Source organism: Balaenoptera acutorostrata, assembly GCF_949987535.1.
Source record: "Balaenoptera acutorostrata chromosome 3 unlocalized genomic scaffold, mBalAcu1.1 SUPER_3_unloc_1, whole genome shotgun sequence".
NCBI lineage: Eukaryota > Metazoa > Chordata > Mammalia > Artiodactyla > Balaenopteridae > Balaenoptera > Balaenoptera acutorostrata.
In genome coordinates this window covers 1535033-1548785 of record NW_026645489.1, presented here as the reverse complement: position 1 = coordinate 1548785, position 13753 = coordinate 1535033, and the positions used below count along the sequence as shown (strand labels likewise).

Sequence of the window (13753 nt, the reverse complement as noted above, 5' to 3'; positions counted from 1 at the left end):
TCACGTCTGTTGGCTCATAATCAAAGAGACCTACCAAAGCCTGACCAGTATCCTACTAGGCTGAGCGTACATTCTGGTTTGTCCAGAACAGTCCAAATCATGCCTGTTGTCCCTGCTCCATTACTCACGGCTCCCCTCTTTCACTGTCAGCTACGTTTGCATGACATTATATTGTCACCCTAGTTTAAGACCACATCCCGCTTCTCATTGAGTCCCACGAAGACTAGCACCCCAAGGGTGCTGACCTCGAACAGAGCCTGGCGGGAAAACTAGGAGGGTGAGATACCCCCCCGGCAGGCATCGATAACTAATGAATGCCCCTGCCTCCCCCTCCCTTGCCTTCCCGCTGCTGCACCGGCCCCCAGGAAACCCCTGAGGAAAGAGGAAAACGGCACCGGTGTTGCTGAGTATCCCATGACCTCCTCGCACAGCAGCAAAGGGGTGGACGTGAACAGCGCCGTGGTGTGAGTCTGCAGGCCCTGGGCCGCTGGCCAGACAGGCACCTCGGCGGCACTAGTGGACACAGGAAAGCAGGTGGACACGAGCTGACACTGGGCCTGTCGGGACTTCATTGCCTTGCAGGCCTCGAGCCTCCCGAAGGAGAAACCATACTCTGCCCAGCCTCGCCCCTGGTCAGTCCATGGGCAGGGGCAGCGGACACCGTGCTGAGCCAGGCTCACCTGCGTGCAGCACCCGGGGCGGCGCTGCCACCCGCGGCCCTGTCTCTTCCTTGTCTTGCGTTTGATCCGTTGACTGTCTCCGGGCTGCTGTCTAAAGCACACGCTCTGAGAAGGCAGGGAGTCTGTCTGCCGGGGCGGGGAGGCATCCCCCTTTAGCCAAAAGGAAACTCCTCCTCCCCAGGAAGCCCGCCTGCTTCTTCCTTGACCAAGCTGTTCCCAACAGAAGCCATGGGCGCATCTGTGAGACGTCCCCGTTCAAAGGTGCTTCCCACACATCTGTCCGCCGCCCCATCTGCAGCTGTCTCAGTCTTCAGGGCCTGCCTTCTCCCCACCCCGTCCCCACCGACGCCTGGGGCCCCTGACTGCTGACCCCCGGCCACGGAGGGCCGTGAGCCCAGCTTGCAGAGTCCTCTCCGGACCCAGCAGAGGGGCCCACTCACACCCCGGGGTGGAGTCTGGCCGTCCAGGGAAAAACGACTCACTGAATCTCAGGCCCGGGGCCCTGGAAGGACAGGGGCCACTACGCCGGTCCTCAGATTCATTCCCCCACCTGACCCTCGAGGAACCAACGCTTCCACGTGAGCCAGGCCCTGCCTTTCCCCCGGCAGAGGCCACCACTTGTGCCAAACCCATCGCCGGCCCTCTGGGCTGGGCCCACCCTGCCTGGCGCCGGGGCCCCTGATGCTCCCCTGAGGCCTGGTACCCAGACCCTTCCCTGAGAGTCCCCAGGCCTCCCGTCACCCAGAAGGAGGCAGTGTTCTTCCTGTGGCTTGCTTTGAATGTCTTTTATGTTCTAAAAGTGCTGAGCCCTCCGGAGTGGTTGGTAGATGAAGGGAAGAAAAGGAGATGTGAGGAGAGGGTCCCTCCAGGCCTGGTGACCCCCCTCTACTGGCCCGGTGACCCCCATCTGCCAGCCTCTTTGGCAAGCGGCCACCTGCCCCGTGGGCGCATTGCTAGGCCCTTGGAGACAGCAGCCTGTGGTTCTGCACAGCCCAAGCGCTGGGAGAACACGCCCCGCGGTTCCCTCACTGCCACACACCTGCTGAGAAGGGACCCAACCCAGCCAGCGGCTCCACTGGCTGGCTAGGTAGGGACTTAGCCTGGGGACCCTGACCGCCTCCTAAGCCATCAGTGTCGTTCTCTGGGGGGTGTTTGGGCCACAGGTGAGACCTTCCCATCCAGGGGAGGCTGATAGACTGAAAACCAGTCCCCATTTGGGCTGAACCTTGAAACATCCATTGTCCAGGAGCCCTGGTGCCCACGGAGTTGTCTGTGGGCCGAGCGCAGGGGAAAAGGTGAGTGCGCTGTGACCCTGACCCAGGTCCTGCTCCCAGGTCAGCAGGTATAGGCTGAGGACAGGTCCAGGGCAGACTCTCCCAGAAAGGATTTTTCCTGCTTTTCCATTTTCCCCGCGCGTGAGGCCTGAGTGTGGGTGTGGGTTGGATTTTGCTCTCCCCGTGCACCTTAGCACAGGGCCACCTGTGGCCTTCGTCCCTGGTGAGCACTTGACAGTAGTCATGGTTCATGCCTTGCAGTTCCCAAGGATGCAGATCTGGGTGACAAGCAGGCCAGAGGCTGTGGGTCCTCAGCGGGGCACACCCCACCCCAGCGCACTTCCCCCACTGCCTGCAGCCTCCTGCTGAGTCCCCTCTGATCCCTGAACACTGACCCAGGCAGGACCCCAGCCCTAAGCACATGCCATCTTGGGTTCGGAAGTGATAGGAGAGCACCTTCAGCCAGAGGGAAGGATCCGGGCTAAGGGATCGTGGAGTGCTGGACAGCCAGTCTCGGGGGGACCCTGAGGGGGGCAGGTCACAGCCCGGCTTTTGCACAGACCTACTGGTCCACCTTCCCCAACCTGAGCTTCAATTTAGGAGGCCCGGATTTTGCAATTAGCCTAATCCTCCAGCCCCGGCGAGGCTCCCCACGAGGAACCCCGGTGTACCATCCATCCATCACCCTGGGGCCAGTATCCCCTTCCCTGGAGACACACAGCCAGGGCTCCATGAAAAGCTAACGTTTGTGCATAAATTCCCCCAAATTGGGTTTGTCAAATCTCCTCTCACCAGTTAGTGAAAACTGAGAGAAGGGCCCAGTTTTTAAAACAGAATTCACTTGAGAACAAACCCAGAACCAGCCATTTGGAAGACAGCTCTCACGGGTGCAGGGGGAGAGCCCCACTGGATTTTCAGCTTAAGTAACAGAAGCAACCAAAACCGCCCCAGCCTGGTGTTTGAGCTTAGAACTTTAACTTAAAGAATGTATCTGCAGCCCCTAAACACGGACCAATCCTCAGACTAGTCTGAACTTTCGAGAATGAAATGCACATTCCTTCTCTGCATTTTCTCAAATAGATATTTTTCAACCGTCTCCTAGTTGAGCCCAACTTTAGAGTGGCATATAGATCTCCCAGAGTTTTCAGGTGTTCCTTAGAAGCTTCTAAAGCAAGTTTTGGAAGAAAGACTAATAGCTGTAAAAATATAGACGTATATATTATATATAGTTATATATATATTTAAAGAGATATCTATATCTATATATATATATAATTACTGTACTCTCTGAATCTGTACAAAGTATGATTTAAACAGCCCAGGTAGTGTGAGATATCTAATGCATGAATGTAAATACCCTGAGACCTGCCTTCCTAACCATGTGCCGAGAGTGCCCGGGAAGTTGGCCCTTATTCCCAGGAGTTCTGTCTCAATGGACAAATATGCACATCGGTGCCATCTTGCCCACCAACAAGCCACTGATGTCGACTCTGTGCTGAGATGTTGCACAGGAAGCAGGACCGGCAGCGCTGGGGTGGGGGCTCCATGATACTCATGAGGAAGAAAGCACCATGCCTTTTTATTTTCAATAAAAATATACTTATAAAGATGGCTGTCAGTTGTCATTTGTGGCAGAGTGGGGAAGGAGAGAGCGGACTGAGTGTGGCGGTGTGGTCCTTCCTTGAGGCCCTGCTAATAGACCCGGGTACCTTGGGTACCTGGCTGGCCGTGGTACTTTGCTTGCCTGGTTTCTATATGATTTTATCATAATGCCCCGAGGCTGGCATTTATGGGGATTCCAAGGTATCAAGCTCTTCCCTCATCCCCAACCCGGCCATCTTGATCCTTGACTCAGGTGAGAGGAGGTTGGCCAACCATCCTAGTTCGCCTGGGACTGGGGGGTTTTCCTAAAATATGGAACGTTCAGAGCTGAAACCGGAAAAGTGCCTGGCAGACGGGATGGTGTCTTCAGCATGCAGCCACTGGACACAACTGAGGGGGACCCCAACCCAGACTATCTCCCCACAGTTGGGGTGCTGCTGGACCCTATCACCTCTGCCTGGGTTCCCCACGGCTTCAGAGTCAGCTCCGTGGAGGCAATTGGGAGGGCCCTGTGTGCTGGAGTTGGGGGCCTGGAATTTCTCCAAGCTGACAGCCCAGGGGGATGTCGGCTCAGTGCAGTGGCTCCAGAGGAAAGGGCCTGTGTCTCAGGCATCTGGGGTCAAGGCAGCGGAGGGGAGCCGTGGAAGTCCCCGCTGAGAGTCAGGAGGCTGTCCTCTCAGTGGCACCCCCCCCCCGACCTCCACCTGGGATTCCACGAGCTGTCATTAGCCGAAACTTGACACGTGTCCTCGCAGACAGGAGGCGCACAGTGGGTGGTGGCCGTCATTGCTGTCACTGTCACTGCTGTCCTTAATCAAAGGCCGCCACGCAGGCCACAGGGAGAGCTCCTCCGCCCACTGGCCACCTACCCGGGTCCCCTCTTGGGGGCTGGTGAAGATTCGGTGGGACACCTCCGGCCTCGTACTCACTCCCGAGCACCCCAGCCTGGCCAGACTCACAGCAGCAAACCCCGAGGCCAGCAGGGCGTGAGGCAGGGAGCACCAGGCCTGGCTGTGAGGCTCTGCTGACCCCTGCAGGTGCCCGGCGGGCAGGAAGCGCACCAGCCTAGGAGAGGACAGGTGCTGGGGAGCCGTCAGCCCAGAGCGGCACAGTCCCCCTGCCACTTCCCACCTCCACCCCTCCTTTCTGGGGCTTTCGGCCACGGTTCCAGCTCCGGATGGAGACCAACACGGCAAACAACAGCGGGTGCCCCGGCCGCCTGCCAGCCCCGTGCCCACCCATGAGCCTCCACCCTCCTGCTCGGGGTCCTGCTGCCGCCACCCAGGTGTGGGACACGGTGGGATCCACAGGTGACCGGGGTGGCCGCACGGAGGTGTGCTGGAATGACTGCCCCTGGCCAGTGGGGGACGGCTCTTCCTCCTTCCTTCCCTCAGACGCCGCCCTGAGACTCACCGTGTGTGACCTCACGGAAGACGGTCCTGTGAGGTGGAGGGAGCGGCGGCACTCGGTTCCAGGTGGTGGCCTCGCTACGGCCTCATCTTTGGGCTTGCCCACCCACCCCACCTGCCGAGTGACCGGCCCCACTGGACGTCCATTTCCGTCCTCCACCCTCCCCTGCCACCCCCCCGCCCAGGAGGGAGCCATTAATCTCCCTCCTCCCGCTTCCCAAAGTAGCTGTCAGGAAAGCACCTGAACAATTCCTTGACATAGTAGTTTTGATGCCCTGTCTCCTGTTTCCATCCCTGGCACAAACAGTGCCACCAGCCCAGACTCCGGGCGCCACTGTGACTGCCCTTATCCAGCACATCCGACCCCTCGGGCCACCTCTCCTCCCCAACCTCTGCTGGGGAGCGGCTCTCCTGAATGTACAGCCTCAGGCTCCTGACTTCAGCTGTCAATCTTTTGCTCATCCATTCAGTCATTCCCCAAATACTAACAGAGCATCTGATACGTGGCAGGCAGCACACTGAACACTGGGGTTCAGCTTCCCCGATGCTTGAGGTCCCAGCTGGAAACCTCTAGAGGTCCCAGTCCTCCCCGCCCTCAAATCCGGTGGGTCCTGCCCTGGCCCTCCAATCTGCTCTCCAGTTCCACCTCCGCTGTCCCAGCCCCCAATGCTGGTCCCACTCCCCACTTTCCCCAAACTCTGCCTCATTCCGTCCAGACTCTGTCTGCCCACAGGAACTTCCTCAAACCTACCCCACTGACGGCTAGGGACCGCTCCCTGGCCTGGCTGCCCTTCCCCGAGCCATCCCACACCTCTCCCCGCAGCGCCACTCCACGTGCACACCTCCCCGTCTGCAGGTTTCAGGCTCCCCTCCCCCACTCCTTGGCTTGGCTGCATGGCCACATCTGATGTGCTGTGCAGATCCTCTCAGAAGCTGCCTCTTCCCTGACCGCATGGACCAAAAGCCCACAGGTGCACGGAGCCCAGTGACTTCTGCCTCCTCTGGACGGCACAGACAGCCCTGCGTGCACAGCTCTCATGTCTGCCCTCTCCCGTGGACACTTCCAGAAGCTTTCTCCTCTCTTTTGTGAACCTGTCAACCCCTGGAGAGCCTGCGTCCACTCCTACCCTAGGTGCTGACCATGCTGTGTCCTGGGGATTCAGAGAAACAGGGTAGGGCCCCACCCCCAGGAGCAGTTTGGTGGTGGTGATGCAAACAGCCGCTGACACCAGTGTGGAGATGGAGGGACACCCAGGGTCGACTTGCCAGCACTTCACATACATCATCTCTTTTAAGGCTTCCTGCAAGCCTAGGAGGATGTAGATCATCCCTGTTTCGCAGAAGAGTAAACTGCGGTTCAGAGGGGTTCAGTGGCTCACCAAGGGTCAAAGAAGCAGTAAGTGGCAGAGCTGAAATTCAGACCGAGTTCTGTGTGGCTATAAGTTCTAGGCCCTTCCAACCCAGACAGGCCCTCAGATTTCAAATGGTCCATCCCAGCTAGATTTACATCCAGTTATCTTCCCAGCCCATGAAAAGCAAACGGGACACTCAGCGTCCCCAGCCCCTGGAAGCTGGAGTCAGGGATTCATGGATCTAACATGGATCAATTTTTGTGATTTCTTTTTTTTTTTTTAATCGAAGTATAGTTGGTTTACAACGTTGTGTTAATTTCTGCTGTACAGCAAAGTGATTCAGTTCTACATATATATACATCCTTTTTTAAAAATATTTTTTTCCATTATGGTTTATCATAGGATATTGATCATAGTTCTCTGTGCTACACAGATTTTATTTTTTTTTAATTTATTTATTTATTTATGGCTGTGCTATACGGTAGGACCTTGTTGTTTATCCATTCCATATATAATAGCTTACATCTGCTGACCCCGACCTCCCCCAACCCCCTCCCCCTTGGCAACCATGAGTCTGTTCTCTATGTCCGTGATTCTGTTTCTGTTTCACAGACAGGTTCATTCGTGGCATGTTTTAGATTCCACATATAAGTGATATCATATGGTATTTGTCTTTCTCTTTCTGACTTACTTCATTTAGTATTAACATGAATCAATTAATATGTGATTCTGGCAAGTCCTCTCCCCTCTCAGAGCCTCAGTTTTCTCACCTGTAAAATAAGAGTAATAATCCCTGGCCAGCTACTTCTCCAGGATGTGCACATGGAAGGGACTGGAAGGGTCCCAGCATCACCAGATTGAGGTCACAGCAGTTGGGTCCTCATTCCAAGCCTGCAGGAGCCTGACGCTCTCCTGTCCTCTCTACCCATCCCTTGGGGACTTACACCTGGCTCCAGACTTCAGACCCTTCAGGGTTGCCCCTGGTCCCCAACAAGCCGGCCATCACGTGACACCCAGTCCCTGCTTCCTGGGTCTCTGTAGAAGATTCTCCAAGTCCTGTGAGACATTCATGTATGGGACGACTTTAGGGGAGCTCTGTGTATGTGGGTGAGGGGAAAATCGCCCTCTCAGTCAGCACTGGCACCTGGGCCCTGAGGATGCCCCCCTGTGCCAGGGAAGGAATCAGAGATGGGCTTGAGACACAGGCGGCCCCTCCTTTCTCAGTCTTCAAGAAGGCCTCGCCACAGACTCAGGGAGCCCCTCCACCAAAGGTGAGGAGCCCACACCAGGCCCCCCAGGGGTAGTAGGGACTCCCTGAAACCAGAGGGGCCTGCAGGGCTGCCCAGAACAATACGCATGGCAGCCCTGGACCTCCTGACTCCCCTTGGCTGATGCAAACAGCCTGCTTCCCGCCAGGCCCAGCTCAGTGCTCGCCGTTGGGCGTGGGGACCTGAGGCACCCTTGGCCTCGCATTTGATGGCTCTCTATCGGTGGCCGTGTGGCCTCAAGAGGGTCTTCCTGGGATGGCTTCTCAGGCACAGGAAGCAGAATCCTGCCCCCACAAGGCTGCACGGGGCTCTCATCCTCCCTGGCCCCTGGTGGGCCTCGTCACCACTGCCTTGGCTGCAAGGTCGGTCATTCAGAGTCATTCCCTCAACAGAAGCCCTTGACCTTTGACCTCAGCCCTGTGCTCCTGCCCTCATGCCACATCCCTATTTCTTCCACTAAGTTTCCTCAGGGGGATGGGGGTCCTCTCCTGTCGGCTAACCACAGCCAGAGCCACCTGGGGCCAATAGAGAAGCTCTTCTAACAGTGAACCCCAGAAGGGATAGGGTTCAGGCTTAATTCTCGTCTCCCGGGAGCTTCCTGTGGGAAAGCATCCTCCTTTTTTTTTTTTTTTACGAAGACAAACACAAGCCACCCTTTCCCATAGGAAATGAGCATCTACTGACTCCCAGATAAAAGAGGCCCTCAGGAATTCCTCCCAGAGCAAAGAGGTAACTTGCTGTCTCCACCGTTAGAACTAGAAGAAATCAGGAGCTTTTGTTTGTTGCTCCTCAGGTCCCCGCCCTACACCCCTTAATTAAAAAAGAAATGTCCTCCTTTCCAGACTCGCTGATACGTGGGGATAATGCAGTTATGAAAAGGGAGTCAGGCAAGGCCCCCCCACAAAGAAAGAGGCGCTCTGATGGTGGGCGCGCAGGTTGGGGGATGTCTGAGTAGGGGGCACTGCACCCCTGACGTGAGCGCAGCCCACGGAAGTCCAATCCCTGCCCAGGAAGACAGAGGGGTCCAGAGGATCGTGACGACACAGCTAAGCACACAGACGATCGCCAGTGAGGCCGCTCTGAAGCTGTCCTCAAAGAGCAGCGCTGAGAAGGGTCTGGTGGAAGGAGCCCTTGTTTTGTGGAATTCCAGGGGGCTGGCTTCATGCCACTGACTTTTGCCTGGAGGTTTGCCCTCAACCTTTCAAATGGGACATATTCTCAGCGGTAAGTATGTTCTCTGTGAGAACTTAATTTTTGATTTCATTTTTAGTCAAACTTAAAAAAAAAAAGAGTATAATAAACATGTCTGGATCATAGGAATACATACTGAGATTTCAGGCCCACATTTGTGTTCACCGCCCGGTGACGACAAACAGCACCATTTTAGTCGTCATGGGTGATGAGAAAAGAAGCCGGCTGGGCGCCGTGGCTGGCCGGCCTCCCCGCTGCCTGGCCTCACCGTGCAATCCCCCTCCTCTGTCTGCCACACCCTCCCAGAGAGCTCATCCAGTCCTGGGCTTCACACCCCATCAAACATGCCTGACTCCCACGTTCGTACCTCCGGTCCCCACTTCCCAATCATCCCCAGACCTGAGTGCGTCCAACTGCACACTTGCTGTACGCGGGCATCTCGTCAGAGCCCGGAAGGACTCCTGGCTCTCTCCTTACGACCTCTCGTCACCCTATCGTCCTCACCTCCACACCTGGCCTCTTCACCACCACTGTTTCTCAGCCCAAACCCTGACAGTCAGCCTTTATTGCTCTTTGCCTCTCAAAAGGGACATGTTCTCAGGGGTGATCATTTGTCAGTGGCCAATTAACCGGCAAGGCCTATCAACTCAGTCTCCAAAACACTTAAATCCATCTGCTTAACTCGGCCCCCACCACCCCCATCCAAGCCACCATCACTTCCTGCCTGGACTACAGTGACAGCCCCTGCTTGGGCGCTCTGCTTCCACCCCTGCCGCCCCCAGGATCGTTCGCACGAAAGCCAGAGGGATCCTTACAAAACGTTAAGTCAGACCATACATGAGTTAAAAACCTGCCCATGACTTTTTTCATACTGAAAAGCCACACTCCGTACACTGGCTCACAAAGCCCTTCCTGACCTGGCCCCTGCTTCTCCTGCACCCACGCCCCCATCACCTCTTCCCTTCCGTCACCCTGGCCTTCCTGAGCTCCTCACATGTGCCAGCACCTTCTCATTTTAGGTCTTTTCAGCCACTCTTTCCCTGGTTATCACCTGCGGCTTTCTTCAACCAGCCCTAGTCCTTCTCTAATCTATCGCCTTAGTTTATTTTCAATACAGCACTTGTCGCCAGCTAAGGACACTTGTTGAGAAGTGTATGCACTTCCTGTCTTTCTCCTCCCACATGAATATAAGATGCGTGAGGACAGGGGCCTACTCTGCTTTGGGGTCTTAGTCATTGCCAGGTCTCTAGACCCCCAGTGTGACTGACACCAGAAACGTTTGTAGGATTAATTGATTGATTAATTGTGGGTTACAAATTTAACACCGTACACGCAGCGTCAAGAAAAGAAACAGCATTTTATTTCCCAAAACTGTTCAGAGCCCCACCTCACTGGGTGTAGGGGGGTTGAGGCGGTAGAAAAACCTGAATTTGCAAATTGATGGTGTCTGGGCCTCTTCTGGTTTAACTAGTTCCTTTTGGATGACTCTGTGTCTTTGGGACAGATACTCAAACTGTGAGCCACCTCCTCAGTCCCGCTCCCCTCCAGGAGGCTCCCAGCTGTGCCCCCAAGGGGGTATCCGTGGTCTCGGGCACAGGCAGAGAGGCAGGTTCAGACCACGTGGTACCTTCGGGGTCCTGGCAGGTCTCGTGGCCGGCCAGGGCTGCTTCCGGGACGGGTGACTGCTGAACTGTGCCTGGGCCCTTCCGGTCTCCGAGGGTGACGGCGCCTCCAGCTGCAAATGTCCACACTGTGGCAGGCTCTTTCTCCTGACCACAGGCCCTGCCCATCTTCCCGCTCTCTCAGCTCCAGCCACGGGGACTCTGGGACCTGCACGCTCCCGCAAGCCGGGAGACAGCTGCCGGAGCTGGGGTGCGGGGTTCTATTTGCAGCCCCGAGGCTGCCCAGGGCTGCCGGCTCTCCTCCTGGAGGCTTGTGCGCTACCATGCGGTGGGGATCCCTGGGACATTCCCATCAGGGCATTTCTACAACGTTCTCACCCCCAGCAGGGAAGCTGCCGACATGCCCACCTGGCCTCTCTGCCCTGCCCTACATTTGTCTCCCTTTTTCTTTGGCCAACAGTCCACTAGGGTCCAGAAGAGGCGGGCTCTCCATTCCCTCATCCTGTCTGACCAGAACTTTCCCTGCATCTGAACCTCCTGCCACCCACGCCATGCATGGAGCTAGGCTGGGGAACACGATTTCCTGGAGAAGAACAAAAGACATATCCATTTATTATTTTCAAAATATTATCCCCGTTACAAACACAAGGATGTGTTCACACCATGTGAAGTCCCAATGATGAGAGAACACACCATATGGAGGAGGATTTCCCAGTTGCTCATTCAAACAGAGAAACGCGGGGGAGCCTTGAGTCACCACATGCAGCCCAGCAGCGTAGGAATGCCGCATTCCACAGGATGGGAGCCAAGGTCCCATTGCAAGCTGTGATTTCATCTCAGCAAAACACCAGCTGTCACATGGCATTACAGTTGGAAGAAGAAATGGCTGTGTGAATGTCGGCTGCTTAGCCCAGAGCTTGGCATTCCTAGGAGTAGCGAGGGCTCCTTAAAGTTTCACTCTTATTCCTGTTTATGACTCCCTCTCTGTGCTAAGTACCTGACAGACATCATTTCCTTTACTCTTCACAAAAACGTCAGCAGAGAGTAATTAGCATCTCCATTTTGCAGCTGATGAGACTGAGTCTTAGTGAGATGAAGTACTTGCCGGTGGTCATAGCGCAGGTCGGCGGGAACGTCCCCAACTGACCTGGCTGCAGAGCCTGTGTCTGTGTTCCCCTCCAGCTGCCCCCCCAGCCCTGAGCCCAGCATTGGGCTCTCTAGCTGAAGGCTCTGGTTACACAGTGCTGTCTGAAACTGGCCGATCCCCTCTTCGGAGCCTTCCCACCACCATCCCCCAGCACCCCACCTGGGCAGCGTGATTGTCCTCACCTGGAGTGTTTCTGTCCTTCACGCCTGATTACTTGCTTGTTCCTTTCTTTTCCAAGTGACCACTTGAAGGAGCGGAAATCAGGGCATCTGCCAGGCAGCCCCAGGAGGCTCCCCTCTCCACCGGCCTGCGGGCGGGGCCCTGTCTGAACTGCGTGATTAAAAAGCCAGTTCTTTGTTCGACCAGATCCGTGCCTTCCGCCAATGTCCCGTGCACCCTGCAGGGAAGAGGTGCTGCCAGGGCTCACCTTGGAGGGACCAGCCCTGACTAGAAATGAGGTCGAACTGATGGGTCGGGGTGTGGAGGGGGCCCATGGCCATGCAGATGGGGGGGGGAGTGATGCCAGGGAGAGGTGGGCCACTGTGGGGCTGAGAGCACGGCCCCAAGTCCTGCTTGGCCACTGGCTCGCTGAGTGACACTGGGTCAATCCCACCCCCTCTTAGGCCTGTAAAATGAGACGGTTGGTCTAAACTGGGCGGCAAACTCACAAGCCTGCAGGGTGGAGCAGGTGAATGAGTGAAGCACCAACTCAAAGGCAACAGGATTTCTGCCGACAGGCTGTGGGGTCTTCCTGCTTGGGAGGCAGAGGTCAGTAGTGGGAAACGGTACAAAACTGGAGACTGCATGCTCTAGCGGAAGTATTCAAACTGAAAGGGGAAATGGAAAGTTCAAGCTCATCAAACAAAATATGCTGTGGGCCAAGTTTCACCAGCAGGCTGCCGGCTACTGACTTCTGGTCTATGTGATTCTAGGTTACCTTGTGGTCAGGTGAGTAGCAAAGGACTCTACCTATCATTGACCTGCCAGAATTATGTAGTAGAAAGGGCCAAGGTTTTGGAGGCAGACATATCTGGATTCAAAGTTTGCTCTGCCTCTTACTGACTCCTGCAGATATTGTCTCTCCATGCCTCAGTTGCCTCATCTGTAATATGGGGTTAATAACAGAAGTACCTGCCTCACATCACTGTTGAGAAGACTAAATGAGATTACTGTATCTAAAGTGCCTGACATGCAGTAAGCCCACACAGAGGGTAGCTATGATTATTTGAATTAGGGGCAAGTCTCAACAGGGCTGAGTGAACTCAGACCCCTAATCTAATAGAGTTCATCATCTCAATCTGATGAATTCAGAAAATTTTATTCTTTGCCATAAAACTATTAGATTAAGTGGGAAACTAAATGTGATTTAATTTGTGAGCTATAATTTTTTGGCAAGTAAATGAATTCCCAAAGTAAAGGAGAAAATGCCTTTGTCAGATGAAGTGACAGTGGCTCGATGGAAATTTATTATAGATGATTTATAAACAGAGAAACCAACAAGACTGAGCTTCCTCCAAAAGAGCCCTCACATTGCTTTATCCCATGCTCTTGGCACATTTTAGCCAAAAGAGGCCAGAACCAAAAAAAGGGAGAGAGAAATTAACATTTACTGAGTGAAGCTCTGATGAAGTCAGATGGCCTTCTGGTCCTAATGCTACTACTGCCAGCTTGACCTTGGATGAGTCATTTAACTTCTGGGCCTCAGTTGCCTCACCTGCAAAGTGGGAATATTAACGGGGAAGAGAGGGCTAAGAGGAGTAAAGATAATGTTTGTGAAGTGCTTAACACCTAGTAGATACTCAGTAAACGGTGGCTCTTGTGGTTTCTCTTGAACCCCCTTCAAAAGAGGCTCACTGCTGTCAGTGGAAGGAACTGGCCAGCCTCTTACTGATAACACTTCCTCTCCCAGAGGGTTTGACTCTCATAAAAACATAGTTTGGTTCTATTCCATTGAGTTCCAACCACTCCCTTCATTCTTCTTAAGACCATTACTGTTAAAACACCCAATTTGCCCAAAATACATAGTTGCAAATTAATTCTATTAAAGAGGTATATTAAATGATCTGCATCGTCCGATTAATGCCAGAAGCCCTTGAGTCCCAGCTCACGAAAGAGTCTTGGTGGATAACCCATCTTCTCTGATCCAATCCAACCTTATTTGTCCTGTTGTAGCTTGGAAATAGAGACGAAGTTGCTGCGGTCACTTGG

The 13753-nt window shown here is 54.7% G+C and overlaps 1 protein-coding gene across 9 annotated transcripts in view; it reads left to right on the top strand.

The window, feature by feature from the left end:
- PRIMA1 (proline rich membrane anchor 1) overlaps positions 1-13753 on the top strand; it is a 113327-nt gene that overhangs the window by 65412 nt on the left and 34162 nt on the right. For 6 of the 9 annotated variants that reach the window (XM_057539181.1, XM_057539182.1, XM_057539183.1 and 3 more), the window contains exon 5: positions 366-3518. The exons of 2 other annotated variants lie outside the window; for them this stretch is intronic. In XM_057539181.1, the coding sequence (XP_057395164.1) occupies positions 366-468 (103 nt within the window). In that variant the 3' untranslated portion in view covers positions 469-3518. Of the gene's footprint in view, positions 1-365; positions 3519-13753 lie in introns of those variants that run through there. One more of the 9 variants, XR_009006787.1, reaches the window with a different exon arrangement.